The 17509-nt window shown below is 38.3% G+C and overlaps 1 protein-coding gene across 5 annotated transcripts in view; it reads left to right on the top strand.

Moving 5' to 3' along the window:
- The window catches only part of LOC110899428 (acyltransferase-like protein At1g54570, chloroplastic), a 44661-nt gene that overhangs the window by 1089 nt on the left and 26063 nt on the right, over positions 1–17509 (top strand). For 4 of the 5 annotated variants that reach the window (XR_004877831.1, XR_004877832.1, XM_022146316.2 and 1 more), the window contains exons 4-8: positions 307–465; positions 589–693; positions 908–1011; positions 8863–8984; positions 9155–9263. Coding sequence is in view for 3 of the 5 variants with exons in the window: in XM_022146316.2 (XP_022002008.1) it covers positions 307–465; positions 589–693; positions 908–1011; positions 8863–8984; positions 9155–9263 (599 nt within the window). In the remaining 2 variants the exon portion in view is untranslated. The remainder of the gene's footprint in view (positions 1–306; positions 466–588; positions 694–907; positions 1012–8862; positions 8985–9154; positions 9264–17509) is intronic. The other variant, XM_022146317.2, reaches the window with a different exon arrangement.

The following is a 17509-nucleotide window of genomic DNA, read 5'->3' as shown; positions in this document are numbered from 1 at the left end:
TTGGGGTATGGAAAAAAAGTTTCGCATTAGATGAACTATTGCCATCCCTATGCTGAACTATTTCTTATATTGCTTAAATTTCCATACTATTTAGTTGATCTCATAGCTTTATAAGACTGGTTACACCAAAGTTTCTCTATAACCTGCAAGCTTTTAGGATAACTTTTATTTTCTTGGAGAGTTATATGTATGAGATCAAACCATAGTATTTGGTAAAAATTCAGATACTTACAAGTTATATCTTTGAATATCTCTTTAGCAAGTTGTGACAGTATGTATTTTTCTAAACGCCTTGTTTTCATGAAGGTTTGATTCATATTGTGGAAGAAATTGTGATGATTGAGCGCACTTTATCCCCAAATAAGCCAATTTATTTGCTTGGAGAATCTTTTGGCGGAGCCTTAGCACTTTGCGTCGCTGCTCGCAATCCTACAGTTGACTTGATACTTATACTAGCAAATCCAGGTCAACCATTTTACATGTTTTTCCTATATTTATGTATTGGGTAATGGCAGTTTCATGGATGTGTTATTATTCTATTCCACTTTGTATGCATGTCTGATGGTAATTGCTATTGTAGCATTTCAGCAACTGCTTATGAGAGGTCACCATTGAACTTCCTACCATCACTTTTGGAGGATTTGCCTGAAGAATATTATGGGATCTTTCCTTATGCCATGAGCCCCCTTGTTTGTAGGTTACTGTTTAAGTTAACTCTCAACTGTTAAATGCCTCTAATTCTTTTAATAATATGTATCTGAATGGTTACACAGTAAACTTGCATTTGAACTATGCTTCTATAATACTTTTCATATCTACAATGTAAGATGAATGATGTGTAATGGTGGGGCCTTCACTGCTATATATCTTTTTAATTAACTAACTATTCTTCAATTCTTCCTTTCAGGTGATTATATAAAGATGGCAATGATTAAAAGCTATGGTAGAAATCATGTGGAATCTCTTTGGCAAATGTTTGCTGGTTTTTGTAAAGATCTACCACTCATTTCTGTAAGAATCATCTTCTGGTGCTTAATTATATCTTTATCTCTGATTGTTTTAGTTTACTTCTTTGTTAGCTATATGAAACAAAGACTGTTAACAATACTATTCAGTTCATTATTATAGTAAGGAAGCTATATATCTAGCTAACCCATAGAATTGGTAACCTAGTTAATTCTCATTTACCCTTTTTTGTAGGTTATATGTAGTTAATTTCCTCAAGAACTAGTATATATGTTTCTATTGTTCCCCCGGAATAGACCAACAATAGCGTTCTATAGGCAGCGGACCAACCCAAAGTTTTATTGGAACATCAAACATCACAATGCTTTATGAAACAGTTTTCTAGTTGACAATTAATTTTGGTAATTAGTTAGCGTTAGTCCTAGTCTTATCTTCTGTTGGTACGAATTTGGTTACCACCAATGATTGGCTTCTGTTGGTAGGAACTAGGCTGCTACAGATGGTTGGTTGTTGGTTCTAGGCACAAACACTTGGTTCCTATTGTTAGTAAAAAGGCACAAATACGAATTTGACAGAAAGTGAAACAGGAAGGAAAACAATAACAGATGAGTGAACCGGACTTGTGTTTGACACAATTCCCTTAAACAGATTCGCCGTCTGTTCCCAGGGCACGTCGGTTCGAACATCGTACTGCCGGACTTGATCATTTGCCTGAATATAAACAGAAGAAACAATGTTGCAAAGATTGAGAGAGGGGAAGCTGTTGTAGTGTATTTGAAATGAATCATTTGGTTCGGTTTTATAGCCATAAAACCGTAACTGTATTCTCATTATCATTGCAGCAAAATCATAATAGTTTAAAACTAAAAATAATGATGATCATTAAAAACGAGAATAACAGTTACGAGTTTATGCAAAAACTGGCCTCATGCGGGCACGGGTTTTCGGAGCTGCATTTGTGTCCGCAGGACGTGCGGGCACGCACGAGTTCAATCAAATTCTAGTTCTGAAACTCATTTTTTTTGCACCCGCCCCTGCGCGTGCGGGTAGGACTTGTGGTAAAACATGTCATAAGACTATAATTGCTTGGTCAAACTTTTTCCTTATAAATAGCCTTTTCTTTTTGTTCCCACACCAATGTGGGACAAAGTGGTTTTACCACTTGAGACTTTCCATTCACACCAAAACTTCCAACAATCCCCCACATGAATGGAGTTTGATCTCAGAAACAACATAATTCCATATTACATTTCAGAAGTTGAGTTTTGCATACGATAGGTAGGTGTTACCCTTTGAACCTTCGCTCATGAAATGCACTTAGCCCACTAGCTCTGAGTAGAACTCGATGTCTTTGAACTCGTCTGCCGTTTGTGTAGATGACAATGCACTTCACACAAGACTCTCCCTGACAAAGTCAAGTCCTTATAGTTATGTTCGTTATGGTCATAAACATGAGCCTGGTTCTGCGAGAGCCATTAGGTATTGTGCCCCAACAACACCCTTCGAAGCGACCCCAATTCTCTTTCACATAGGCATGGTTGTAAAAGAAGGTTTCCAAGGCCGAGTACTCCCCGAGTAGTCGCTACAAGGTATGCTGCCGAGGCGACTTTCTCTAACTCCGCCTAATTACTTGGAATCGATCAAACGCGGTCAAACTCGGCCAAAATCGGATCTAGTAGGTCAAATCGGGCCGAGTTTGACTTAAAAAATAACAAAACATAATTTATATGACTATCATATTAAATAAGGAATATCATTTTCACGTATTTGTTATAAATATTAGTAAATTTATGTTAATAGACATATATTTAATTTCCAAAAACTAATTTCTTTATAATTTAACATGTCCGAGTACTTCCCGAGTACTCTCCGCCTATGTCGAGTACTCTTAACTCCCCGTTCGACCGACTAAGGAGCGCCTAGCGACTTTTGCAACCATGCACATAGGTGAATGATTCACTATGTATTGTTACCTTCGTCGAATCATTAAAAGCCATAGGCTTAGCCTTACACTTGTCACTTTTTAGGAATGGACTAGGAAGTTTACTAAACTTTATAATAAGCTCCCTTTTATTTATGTAGGATTATCCCCCACAGTGACCTTACTCATTCATACAATTAGGTTTTCCTATTGAACTCAACTCTTGGGATCTCCAGTCTATTGAGTTAGGTTTCCATCATATGAACTTAAACTTTTCAAGGGATTCAGTCCCATTCCCATGGACGACTTATGAAATAACTCTCTACTTAGGCCTTTTGTTAGCGGATCCGCGATATTATCCTTTGACCTCATGTAGTCAACAGTGATAATTCCTGTAGAGATTAGTTGTCGTATCGTATTATGTCTACGCCTGATGTGTCTGTTCCTACTATTATACATTGTGCTACGAGCTCTGCCAATTGCCGATTGGCTATCACAATGTATACAAATGACCGATGTCGGCTTAGGCCATCTTGGTATATCCTCAACAAATTGACGTAGCCATTCTACCTCTTCACCTGCTTTATTTAAAGCGATGAACTCAGATTCCATCGTGGATCTAGCAATAACCGTTTGTTTTGATGATTTCCACGATATCACTGCACCTCCAAGTGTGAATACATACCCACTTGTTGCTCTGGAATCATTCGTGTCAGATATCCAATTTGCATCGCAGTGTCCTTCTATAACTGCTGGATATCTGTTATAATGCAACATGTATTCTCGAGTGTATCTTAAGTAGCAAAGCAACCAAGTGATACAGTTCCAATGCATTGAACTTTGGTTGCTCGTGTATGTACTTAGCTTGCTCACAGCGTATGCTATGTCTGGTCTACTACAACTCATAAAATACATCAAGCTACCAATAATTCTTGAGTATTCCAACAGGTTTACGGGTTCACCTCTATTCTTGGCTTGATGTTGACTTGTGTCAAGTGGAGTTCTAGCTTCATTAGAGTCATTTGCATTGAACTTCTCAAGAATTTTGTCCACATAGTGGGATTGACTTAAAACAAGTCCACTTTGGGTTCGCGTGATTTTGACCCCAAAATCACATCCGCAAGACCCATGTCTTTCATGTCAAATCTTGCTTTTAGCATGTTCTTTGTAGATTTTATGATTTTGTCATCACTTCCAGCAATGAGCATATCATCTACATATAGACACAAAATGACATATCCTTCAGATGTGTCCTTCATATACACACACCTGTCACATTCATTGATTTTGAATCCAACGTCAAGCATGACATGATCAAACTTTTGGTGCCATTGTTTTGGAGCTTGTTTCAATCGATACAAGGATTTTACAAGCTTACACACTTTATTTTCTTGCCCAATAGCTGTGAAGCCTTCGGGTTGCTCCATGTAGATTTCTTCCTCTAGATTTCCATTCAAGAAAGCTGTTTTTACATCCATTTTGTGAACTTCCAAATTTCTAATGGCGGCAATGGCAAGCATTAACCTGATGGATGTTATTCGCGTAACTGGCGAATATGTATCAAAATAATCCAAACCTTCTCGTTGTTTATATCCTTTGATAACCAACCTTGCCTTGTACTTATCGATGGTTCCATCTGGTTTCATCTTCTTCATGAAGATCCATCGATATCCTAGTGGTTTACATCCTTGAGGAAGATCCACTAGTTCCCATGTATGATTTTGTAAGATAGAATCTATCTCACTTTTGATGGCCTTCCTCCAATGAGGTCCTTCTGAGGAACTCACTGCTTGTTGGTATGTTTGAGGTTCCTCTTCTACCATATAGGTAAGGAAATCAGGGCCAAAGGACTTTTCAGTCTTTTGCCTTTTACTTTTCCTGATTTCAACTTCCTCACTCTTAGATTGTTCTCGAGGTTCATCATTTTCAACCTCACCTTCAGGAACAATTTCCTCAACTTGTCTCGTGAAACTCGGTTCACCTTTATCTAGGCATGGGAGCACATGTTCAAACCATGATGCATCCTTAGATTCTATTATGGTGCCTTTGCATATTCCAGGGTTCCTAGAATCATGCACTAGAAAATGATAAGGACCATAAGGACGAGTGTATCTAATAAATACACAATCCATTGTTTGGGTCCTATTAGTAGCCGCTTTGGTGGTGTGACCACCACCTTGGCTAGACACCCCAACACTTTCAAGTATTTATATGGTGGTTTCTTTCTCGTCCACAATTCGTATGGTGTTACATCTTTTTTCTTATTGGGGTATCATGTTCAACACATAATTTGCCGATAAGATCGCTTCCTCCCACATGTTTTGGTTTACACCAGAACTTATCATCATGGCATTCATCATTTCTTTCAATGTGTGATTTTTCTGTTCCGCTATGCCATTCGATTGAGGGGAGTAAGGATCCGTGAGTTCATGTATGATTTCATTTTTCGCACACACATCAATAAAAGGTGAAACATTTTCACCTCCTCGGTCGCTCCTTACGATTTTTATCTTCCGATTTAGTTGATTCTCAACTTCGGCTTTAAACAAGATAAACTTATCAATAGCCTCATCCTTACTCTTAAGTAAGTACACATAGCAATACCTTGTACTATCATCAATGAACATGATGAAGTACTTGTTTCCACCACGAGTAGGAATTGCTTTTAGATCACACACATCAGTGTGGATCATCTCGAGGGGTTCAGTGATTCGTTTGACCTTTTTGTATGACGTTTTCGTTTGACCTTTTTGTATGACGCTTTCGTTTGTTTTGCTTCTACGCAAGTTTCACTTTTATTAATTGAGTCGATATCGAATATTGGTATGCAGTCAAGTTTAATTAAACGACGAATGGAATTATAATTTACGTGACCTAGTCTACCATGCCAAAGATTAGAAGACTCAATCAAGTAAGTAGAACTAGTAGCGTTTTCTTTCATTGCATTCATGACCATTATATTTAGTTTAAACATTCCATTGAGGGCATAGCCCTTACCAACATACATACCATTTTTGGTCAACACGACCTTATCCGACTCAATCACCATTTTGAACCCAAACTTGTTCAATTGCCACTCGACACATGGTTCTTACGAATTTATGGAACATACAACACATTGGACATTGTGAGCTCTTTTCCAGAAGTCATCTTCAAAACCACGTTACCCTCGCCTTTAATTTTTGCGGTGGCGGAGTCTCCCATAAAAACCTTTTCGCCATTAGTCACCTCCTTGAAGGTGTTGAAAAGGCTTTTGTCGGAACACACATGACGGGTAGCCCCCGTATCAACCCACCAATCCTTGTTATTTTGCCCAACCAAATTAACTTCAGTCACCAAAATTGAGAGATCCGTGACCATGGCAACAAGGTTGTCGACTTCATGAACCATGTTCACTTGTCGAGCATTTTCCTTCTTAGGAAGCTTGCATTCGCTGGCTTTGTGGCCTTGCTTTTGACAATTATAACAAGTTCCTTGGAACTTCTTTTTCCCAACTCCTCCCTTAGGACCAAGGTTGGAGTGTTTCCCATGACTTTTCTTTCCACCCTTTCCACTGTTTTTTCCCTTTGAAGATTGGCCATGTTCAACAAGATTGGACTTCACAGTTTCAGGGCCATCAATCTTTTTTAGGGCCACTTTGTTATCTTCTTCAATCCGAAGACGAACAACAAGATCTTCAATGGTCATCTCCTTTCGCTTATGCTTGATATAGTTCTTGAAATCAACCCAACTTGGTGGCAATTTTTTGATCATTGCAGCAACTTGGAATGTCTCGCTGAGCATCATTCCTTCCGCATGAATATCATGAAGGATAACCTGCAATTCTTGGACTTGGCTCATGACAGTTTTAGAGTCTATCATTTTAAAGTCCAAGAACTTAGCCACCATGAATTTCTTAGTGCCCGCATCTTCTATTTTGTATTTGCGATCCAAAGCCTCCCACAATTCTTTGGCAGTCTTGGCTTTGCAATACACATGATACAATGTGTCCACCAAACCATTCAAAATAAAGTTGCGGCACTGGAAATCCTAAAAAAATCCAAGCGTGAATCGCACTCACAGATTGAGTATCCATATCCCCTTCATCAACATGGGATTAGTTTCAGTCAAGAACCTTGCTAGGTTCAACGTGGTCAGATAAAAGAACATCTTTTGCTGCCATTGTTTGAAATTCACACCATTGAATTTCTCAGGTTTCTCAGCATGCGAGACTGCGTTAGGCAGCGGTGCAACCAGGCCGGTTGTGACAGCAACAGCGGAAGTCATGACAACAGTCATGACTGCAGAAACAACAGTAGACATGGGCTGGGATTCCATTATGAAAATAAACAGAATGCAGAAACAATTAGTAAAATAAGTCTGTTTGAGTTTGTTAGTAAAAAGGCACAAATAGAATTTGACAGAAACTGAAACAGGAAGGAAAACAATAACAGATGAGTGAACCGGGCTTGTGTTTGACACAATTTCCTTAAACAGATTCGCCATTTGTTCCCAGGGTACGCCGGTTCGAAGCAGCGTACTGCCGGACTTATCACTTGCCTGAAAATAAACAGAAGAAACAATGTTGCAGAGATTAAGAGAGGAGAAACTGTTGTAGTGTATTTGAAATGAATCATTTGGTTCGGTTTTATAGCCATAAAACGGTAACTGTATTCTCATTATCATTGCAGCAAAATCATAACAGTTTAAAACTGAAAATAATGATGATCATTAAAACGAGGAATAACAGTTACGAGTCTGAGCAAAAACTGGCCTCACGCGGGCCCGGGTTTTGGAGCCGCATTCGTGTCCGCAGGACATGCGGGCACGCACGAGTTCAATCAAATTGCAGTTTCGAAAGTCAATTTTTTGCTCCCCCCGTGCGCGCGGGGGTAGGACTTGAGAAAAGGACAATATTGATTGCTATGAGGAGTCAGTTGTTACATAATACTCTAAATTATTGTTGCTTCTGTTTGATCATAGCAATTGTCGTTGCTACTTTTATACCATGTAAAACCTAGCGTGGATGCCTTGTTTCTTCTTGTTGGAACCATATATCACTCATTTTTTTCTTTGGCTTATAGGAGTGTGAATCTTGGTCAGGTCTACTGTTTAGGTGCTATATTAGTCACGGGGATTAGGATCAAATACAAAGGATCCTAATTGTAAGAAGTGTAAGAAGGATTTATAGAGTGATAAGTGTCCAATAACCTAAAAAAACCCACTACACAAAAAAACCCACTACAAAAAAAAAAAAAACCTTAAACATCCACCACCACCAAAAACCTAAACCCCCCCCCCCATCACCCACCCTAATTTTTTTTTTTTTTTTGCCGAGGGGGTGGGGGTTTAGGTTTTTGGGTGGGGGTGGGTGTGGGTGCTTAGTTTTTTTTTAGATTTCTTTTTAGGTTTTTGGGGGGTGGGGGGGGGGTTAGGTTTTTTTAGGTTTTTTTTTTTGGGTGGGGGGGGGGGGTTAGGTTTTTTTTAGGTTTTTGGGGGGTGGGGGGGGGTTTAGGTTTTTTGGGGGTTTTTTTGTGAGGTATAGTTTTTTTTTTTGTTTTTTTTTTGCCGGGGGGGGGGTGGGGGTGGGGGGTGGGTGTTTAGGTTTTTGGTGGTGATGTAGTGGGTTTAGTTTTAGGTTATTAGACACTTGTCACTCTATAAATCCTTCTTACACTTCTTACAATTAGAAGACTTTGTAGAATAACTTGACCCTTAGTCACGGAACTATAGTTTTGGGATTATTATTAACTATCATATAGAAGAGTTTGAGAATGTAATAGGCATGCTTATTTCATTATGAACAACAATTGTTTGAGTGAGCATCGTCGGGGGAGTTGGTCTACCTCTTGAAAGTAAATAGTTATCTAGTAAAGTTGACCCATTTGATCATCTAATATGGTTTGTTTTATCTTGTGTTTCTTTACTTTGTTTGAATTACTATAGATAATAAATATTTCTCCATCCAGTTCCTATCTTTATAATTCTCCTGCTAGGTGATGCTCAAAATATTACCCAAAGACACTCTCACATGGAGGTTGAAGCTTGTTCAGTCAGCTGCTGCCTATGCTAATTCTCGTCTCCATGCTATTACATCTCAAGTACTTGTGCTTGCTAGGTTTTTTTCTTATGCTGATATCATAGTTGATCCTCTTCATTATACATTTATGAGCCTAATAATTGACAATTCACAATTGCCAAGACCCTGTCTTAAAGTTGTATTCTCTAGGCATTTATGAATTCGTATGAGTTATGAAATTTAATATTTCTACACTATTTGCATTTCAGTGGCAGGGACAACATATTGCCAAGTAAAAATGAGGCCCAGAGGCTTTTTAGAATATTGAAACACTGCGATGTGCGTGTCTTCGAGGAAAATGGGCATACAATCCTATTGGTATTAACACTTATTCTTGCACCTCTTGACATTAAAAGAGTAACGATTTAATGATAGTGAATACGTGTTAGGAAAAATTATGCGTGTTTCTTATCAAGTAATGACCTTTGTTTTCATAAAATACTAGGCTAAGAATAAGAAGCAGATAAAGCAAAAGCTCAAGATGGGAACTGAGTCAAACCAAATCAACCTATTAGATTGGACTAACATATCTAATTGCACAAGTCCTCAATTTGCAGAAAAGATGTTTATTGTGCCTAACTTGTTGCACAAAAAATCTATCTAGAAAACTACAAGTTCATCTCCCAATTACTGAATACTATTGTTTAATATTTGATCTTGTTAGTTTAGTTAAACTTAGTTAGAAACCTATGTTAGTGTAGTTAGTTTGGATCCAAGGAAGAAACGAAGACGAAAGTTGAAGGAAATCAAAAGTTGGCTGTGAGCAAATTTAGGCGACGGTAGAAATTACTTGTGACAGAAAGGAAACAAAGAAAGGATAACGAGAAGTTTGCTTTGATTTTGAATCCTTGACCAAAAGTCATATGGGGATTATAGGGATTTTAGAGGAAAAGTAAAATCATTAAAATTTAAAGGATTTAAGCTGGAAAGTTTTGTATGTAAAAGAATATCATATCCAAGTTTTAAAAAAGGAAAAAAATATTTTAATTAAAGAAAAACTTGGTGAAAAAAATTAAGTTCCAAAAAAAAATATTTATTAACGGATAAATGAGAAACCGGTCAAGAAACAGGAGGATGTAAATTTAAGTAGCTGATCAAAAGCAGTTCTTTAGTAGAGGTTTTGGTCAAATCCAAAAAAAACTAGAGGGTTGTTTCTAGCAAGTAACAGGAGGTCAATTTTTTGATCCAGGAAGAAATTGGTCAATAGCAGTTTGGAAGAGGACTTATCAAATCAAGTGGTGACCAAAAGATCAATGGGTTGTTCTTGCAAGTGAATACTGATAGAATTCGATAAACACACACTTGCACACACTGAATGAATATATATGTTCAGAGAATTTTACGTACTAACACATACATATGTTACATATACAAACATAATACCCCTAGACTTTAGAATTATTTACACAACTGACCCAATATATCAATAAATACTAAATAATAAACTGTTTTCTTTTTGATGTCAACGTTTATAGGCCAACAAATATGTAGGTCCCTCGGAGGATGAGGTCAAACGTTAACCTTGTTATGTGAAATACACTAGCAAGTGCGGAATCCAAGCTAGAGTGCAAACCGAGATGAAACAAGCGCAAACACAAGACACACAATATTCACCGATTAACACCACTTGTATTAATACGTATGAAAGGTTCGGTTACAAAGCTATGTTTACAAATGTGTTTTGCAAACCCTCTAAAACAGTGTGTGTGTGTTCTATCTGTCTATGCTATCTTGCTTGTCTCTTCACCAGTCTCTCGTGAAGTGAACACACTACATGGGTATATATACCCAACACAGATTGTCTGTCCGAAGGATCAGGTAGACTGATCGAAGGATCATCTATCGACCTTAAACCTGTCGAAGGATCTAAATATATCTCTGTAGGTCCCTTTTCTCGGAGGATCGAGAACAAACCTAAACCTTGTTATACTAACCCACTAGCGAGTGCGGAATCCAAGCTAATAGGCAAACCGGGATGAAGCAAGAACAAACACAAGAACACACAAAGTTCACCGATTAACACCACTGTATTAATACGTATGAAGGTTTACGGTTACAAGCACAAGGTTTACAATCTGTTTGCAAACTCTCTAAAGTGTGTGTGTGTGTGTTTTCCAGCAGAGTTTCTCTAACTCTCCAAATGTGCGTCTCTTCTAACACTAACACACTGCATGGGTATTTATACCCATACATAGCAGGTCTTGGTCGAAGGATCGATAGATGGTCCGAAGGATCATCTGTCGATGACAATGTGTCCGAAAGATCAGCATGGACATCGAAGGATCATCCTTCGATGCCTAATGGTCGAACCATGGTCGAACCATATCTTTCGAGCACCTCGAAGGATCAGTTGTATCCTTCGAGGCTATCCTTCGATCCAGACAAACATCATGTTGTCCAAGTCAAACTAGGAGGATAGTTAACTTGGTCAACTTACAGACTGATTTAGGACATCGTTTACATACAGACCGAATACAGACAAAGTACAGACACAAGTGCACCAACAAACTCCCCCTTGGCTGTAGCTTTGTCTTTATCTTGTCTTTATCTTCTATAGATGTAGACTTGTCTCGAACTTCGACAGTCTTTGGTCTTCGAGTTTCCAAAACTCTGATGTCCTTTCAAGTCTTCATGGTCGGAGGATCTTCAAAGTCTTCACGTCTTGAAAGCAGAGAGTGTATCAACAAACTACCCGTATCATGTAGGCAGTGTGTTAACAAACTCCCCCTTAACATAAGCTCCCCCTTGAGTTATGCTCGTGAAATACTTTAACTTTATGAAGTGAGATCCTTGTGGTGTTGATGATAGCCAGCGGCAACTCAATCATCTTCATCTTTTGAGTGCCTTCTCGTCGTGTCTTCATTCCAAAGCTTGTCATCGACCATGTTCTCCTAGCCTTTAGAATCTGCACATGCAAGAAATCTAAACGCGTAATGAGAACGACTGCTTGGAACATAGTATAAGCAAATGACACACGAATGACCATGTCACAATCAAGCACCGTCCGACAGTTTGAAAGTTTAATAAATTTTTCAAATTTTAAATTCTAACTTTCAAAACATGCAAATTTCGACCGTTTATGAAGATTTAGTCAGTTTGGTTTTCGTTCAGGTTTCAGGCAACGAAGACTTGAGCTCCAACATCGTACGATCGAAAATAAAGCAGAAATAAAATCTTTTTGGCTTTTATAAAGTTTATATTAAAACACAGATTTTAGGTGTGTTTTTGAAATTAAAAGACAACAATTTTAATATCCTTTGAGTGTTATCAAACGACATCACCGCTAATGTCGTGCTGATATGCACCAAACGACGAAACTGTTTAAAAGAAAAACAATAAAAGTTAAGCAGTAAATAAATATATACAGACATTCTTTTTGCGAGTTTCGAGGGTAAGAGAATCATATCAGTGTACGGTCATGCCAAAACACTCTTGTTGTTCAGTTAGTTAACATTAAGATAAGCATCCTATAACAATTATCGGTATTGTTATCCACTTAAGCTCAACTTATCAGATGTAATCATGTTTAGAGGATACGTTAATGTATGGTTTATACTTACCAACCGGTGTTCATCCACATCACGACACATTCCCGTATCAAGGTATGCACGAGAGTTCATCTTACCGGTGAGTATACCGATTATCATCTGTTTGACCGTATAAATTGTGAGATACTCACTTATTTTGATTTGAAAACAAGTCCTATGTGATATAATCACTTATTGATGAGGAACTTGATTTTCGTATGCATGAGGGCACAGGTGCAAGTCCGTGAACAGGTCAGTACTTCCGTACAGCAGAGAGACGAACTTGACACCCGGATAAATGTGATATTTTATCACTTATTTGATTTGGACATGTGATTGTTTATCACTTATTGAGGTCGAATGCAGTATGCAATATGTACACGTATGTATAGTATCATGGAAGATCTAGACTTGCGTCCCCGTTATTTTTCGGTAAAAGATACAACCATGATACCCAGATGATAAGCAGCATAAAGACCGAATATCTCAGAACCTCGGCAATCTATCAAACGAAATTTCGGTACTAAGACCATATGCCAATGAATGGTTCCCACCTGGTCTTCAGTCGATTAAGATTTATATCACCCTGCACACTTTAAAATGATTGTGAGCCTACCGATACATCTTATATAGAGCTGCTTATCGCTTTTCATTTAAGGTTTAAAGAGGTTTAGATAGACCACTGATGTACTATCATTTTCTCTTTTGCTCGCCAGGAAACTCATTTTTGATTTTCTACTGTTTTTGTGTTTTTGAAATTTTTCGATGTTTTTGTATTTTCCGATTTTTGGATTTACTCCCCCTAAAATCAACAAACTAAGACAAATTTAAAAACACACAAAGATATTTACAAAAATGATTTTCCGATGTTGGTTTACTCTTGCTTGACCTTAATGCCGTTTACCAAAATTAAGTTTTATCCGAAAAGATTTAACAAATTTTGGAAAAGTGAATTGGCATGTCGGTAAGCGGTGCGGACCATGACAACATTGACGAGTTTCACAAAGAAACAATCACGTGTGAGATGATATTCGAGATCAACGTGTCAGGTCAAAGAGTGCTGTTCGAGATAATAATAATTCACAAAGTAGCTTAAATATCGACAAGCATAGGAGAGATTTAGAAATTCAAAAACCGTATCCTGCAACCGTTTCATGCATTGCAAGGAATCTAAGTGTTCTCCCAAACTTGATATCCACCCGGTGTGGACTTCAAAGTCGATTTTGTAGCTACTGACTAATCTCTTGACAGCAACAAGGTCGTAAACCTCCGGGTCCGGCTGGTCTTCCATATTGCACCAGCGAAGGTCTGTGACTTTCTCTTTCAGAAATGGTGTGCGGATATTCAATGCACTCCAAGGCATCGACACACATTTCACTTCATTCGTTCCTGCGGACCCGATCAAGAACCAGAATGACCAAATTTTCGGCACGTTCTTCATTTGGTCGAATTTTGCACCATCATTCAATCACATTTTCTTCTTCTTTTCTTTCTCTCCATCAAAGGCAACAATTTCTTCTGTCGCCTATCTTGTGCAAGGACATTCCACTATCAATAATCCTATGACTATCGATAGTTCCTCCTGGAACTTCCTGCACACTCACTCAGAGATTAGTTGGAGAGGGGGACCCAAGCCTTCATAGACTTGGGTTGCCCCTGAGAATCAAAAAATGTAATTTCAACCTCTTGATAATTTTCAAGCACAACACCTCCCCTTGAACCTTTACCTGTTTTAGGTTTCCAAGTTTGTTTTTGTTTACCAGAGTGTGTATTATGTACATTTTCTGGTTTTAATGGTTGTGACAAACTAGGTTTCCTTTTAACAGTTTCCGGTTTTAAGGCCTTTTCGATCACCTTTACATTTTTACGTCGTTGTTTTGTTTCTTGCTCGTTAATTGTGCGTTTATCACGTTTTGGAGAGACAGGACGACGTTGTGAGTGACCTTGTTCAGAGGGGGTTCTTTCAACAAAATTTGGTTTGGGCAAGTTTGTGCAATCTTTAATGATGTGCCCAGACTTCCCACATTTGAAACAAGTTCTCCTTTCACCAAACTTAGGAGAATTTGTTCGGCTGGCAGATGTTGAACCTGTAGAACCTGAGGTACTTGCTCGTTCATCACACCCGTTTGTGTGTTGGGTGTAATTGTTATCGCTGTTACGCTTCAAAATCTTGACTTTTTGTACAAAATCGGTGTTTGATTTGTTTTCAAAAATCTCAATTTTATCCGTACCCTTTGATGCTACAAATTTAACATCTTTGCTCTTCTTTTGATAACGAGCTCCTTTTGTTTCAACCTTAGCCTTTGGCTTTGGAGCTCGTTGTTGTTGTTTACCCTTAAAAGCAATTGGTTGTTGCTTTGTCGGTGATTTCTGATTTCCAAATTGTTTTCTGATTTCAGCCTTTGGAATTGGATCACATTGAGTTACAGCAATTCCCGGAAGTGTTTTTCCCAAAAATTTGTTTGTATTGTCTTCAAACACTTTGTCAATCAAAGATTGATTGACATTTTTGATTGGAAAGTCTTTGTCAGAATAAATTTTACTATCACCGATTAAAGTATACAACAAGTCATTGCTTTTAACAGCAGACATACTTTTCTTATCATTCTTGACATCTTTGACAGGATCTATCACTTGCTTGACAGCAGGTTGCACGACAGGAGTAGGAGGATCACAAAGAATATGATTCTCAATTGGAATTTCTACTCCCTTCGTCTCATCAAGTGATTCATCCTGTTCATTCACATCTGATTCATCATCTGAAGAATCACAGTCCTCAATGGTTGGAGGACTTTGATTTGAAGCACATGATGATTTTCCTTTGTTATCAGATGAGCCCTCTGATGAATTGTCCGGTTTGAACCCTAGCCCAGTGGCAAATTCCTCAACATCAAGAGGTACACTGGGTTCATACCGAGGCATTTCCTCTTCATCGGGCATCTTGGTATAGTTGTCCATCAAAGGGGGTGGACACGCCTTATACCCTACACCTTTCACGTTACCTTTCAGTTGTTGAACGTCTATGATGTGATCAAGCACAAATCGGGAGTTAGAATAACTCTCCAATTTTTGCTTGATAGCATCATGCTCGCATTTGGCAATGGCTAACTCCCTTTTGGTTTCCTCAACAAGATTAATATAATCGTTAATACTAACTTGTTTATGATAAACAACTTTGTTCAATTCGGAAACACTTTTCTTTAGGCTCTCAATTACAGATTTAAAATCTTTTTCGTTTTGAGTTAACGCCATGTTTGCCTCTTTGCATTTGGACAGTTCAATAACCAAATTTTGATTGTGACTATGAATCGTTTCAGATTCACGTCTCAATTCATCACATTCATGCTTCATCTTAGCACATTCACTACATATGCTAGAAGTTTCAACCTTTACCTTACTTGAAGAAGCTGTGACATTAGTCATAGAGACAGTTTGAGAAGAGAAAGATCTATCCTCAGTGAGAATCTTCTCCATTTCTTTCGATGCAGCATCAGCTTTCTCGATCAAGTCAGATTTTTGATCTTTTGTCTCCTTGGCATCATCCGACAAATTATTAGCTTCAGAATCAATTCTTTCATTCAGATTGGATTCTTCATCTGAACTGCCACTGTATCCTGAACTGTTATCATCTTCCGAAGATTCACCATCATTGACATTTTTGACAATTTCAGCATAGAATGCAGTTCTTGTTTGATCATCATTTCCCAACTGTATGTCCGTACCACAATCGACGCTTTGCTCAAATTGAGGTTTTGTTGTGGAAACTTGAGGTTGTGGTTGTGGCTGTGTTGGGACAGGAATGTACGACCTCGGATCGAATTGAGGTTGTGGAGCAGCTATTGACTGAGGAAATGAAAAGGAACTCGTATTGGACACAAAAGCAGTTTGAAGCTTCGGTTGCTGAACAGAACTAGAACTAGCTGAAGGACCAAAACCAGGCAAATACATTTCTGTGTTTTTAGGAACAAGAGCTCGCTGAGCTTTCCGGATTTCTTGGTCATTCTTGTGTTCCAGCTTCTCAATGAATTCATAGATGTTGACTGTATTCAGAGTACCCGTATGCTTCAGCTGCTCAATGAATGAACCCCACTTTGGTGGTAGAGCATCAGCAAACCGTGCCACCATTTCCTGTTGAGATGTAGGAACACCAAAAGCACGCATTTCACACATTAAATGATAATAACGATTCGTTATATCATTTAGTGTTTCATTCTCTAAGAAACGAAATGATTTAAATTTCTTCTTCAACTGATCCTGGCGTATCTTAGTAGTAGCTGCATATCCTTCTCCTCTTTCCGCCACAAAATTCTGCATGTCTTGATTTTGCTTTGACACCAAAGCCCATTGACTTGCACTGATTGAAGGCTGTGGAATCATACTCTTTGCCCAATCTGCAGCAGTGACTAACTTTTGATTGGTTCGTGAGTCCAAACTCCAATCCCATGGACTTGTACAGCTCATTTTGATCAAAAATCAACAAATAACCTACACACCACAAACTGTTAACAACAAACAGACAACAATTGAAAGATACAATCTGATCGAAAGATCAAGACTTGTTCGAAGGATCAACAGTGATCGAAAGATTACTGTTGAGTTTCGAGCAAAGTCTTCGAAAGATTCTCAATGAAAGATCCTTATCTTTCGACTGATTATCACGAAAGATTCACAGTTCGAAAGATCTATATCTTTCGAATACTGATCTCGAAAGATTCACAATGAAAGATCCTTATCTTTCGAGATGAATCCTTATCTTTCGGACAACCAACTTTCGAAAAGATTCCAACAACGAAGGATAACCCTTAGACTTCGAAAGACTACTCGAAGGATGCTAATCTTTCGAGCTGTCTCCAATCGAAAGATGTCGAAGGATATCTTTCGATGTCGAAGGATATCTTTCGAATCCTCTGACACACCTGACACAAAGTACGACGGGTTGGTGAAAAAGGTGATGTGTTGATGTACCAACTTTCGGCAGAAAGGATGGTTCTGCAACAACTTTTCACCAAACAATTGACTTTCAAAAATTTTTGCCAA

Source organism: Helianthus annuus, chromosome 13, assembly GCF_002127325.2.
Source record: "Helianthus annuus cultivar XRQ/B chromosome 13, HanXRQr2.0-SUNRISE, whole genome shotgun sequence".
Lineage (NCBI taxonomy): Eukaryota > Viridiplantae > Streptophyta > Magnoliopsida > Asterales > Asteraceae > Helianthus > Helianthus annuus.
Note: the sequence above shows the minus strand (reverse complement) of the source record. Positions and strands in the feature narration are given on the sequence as shown.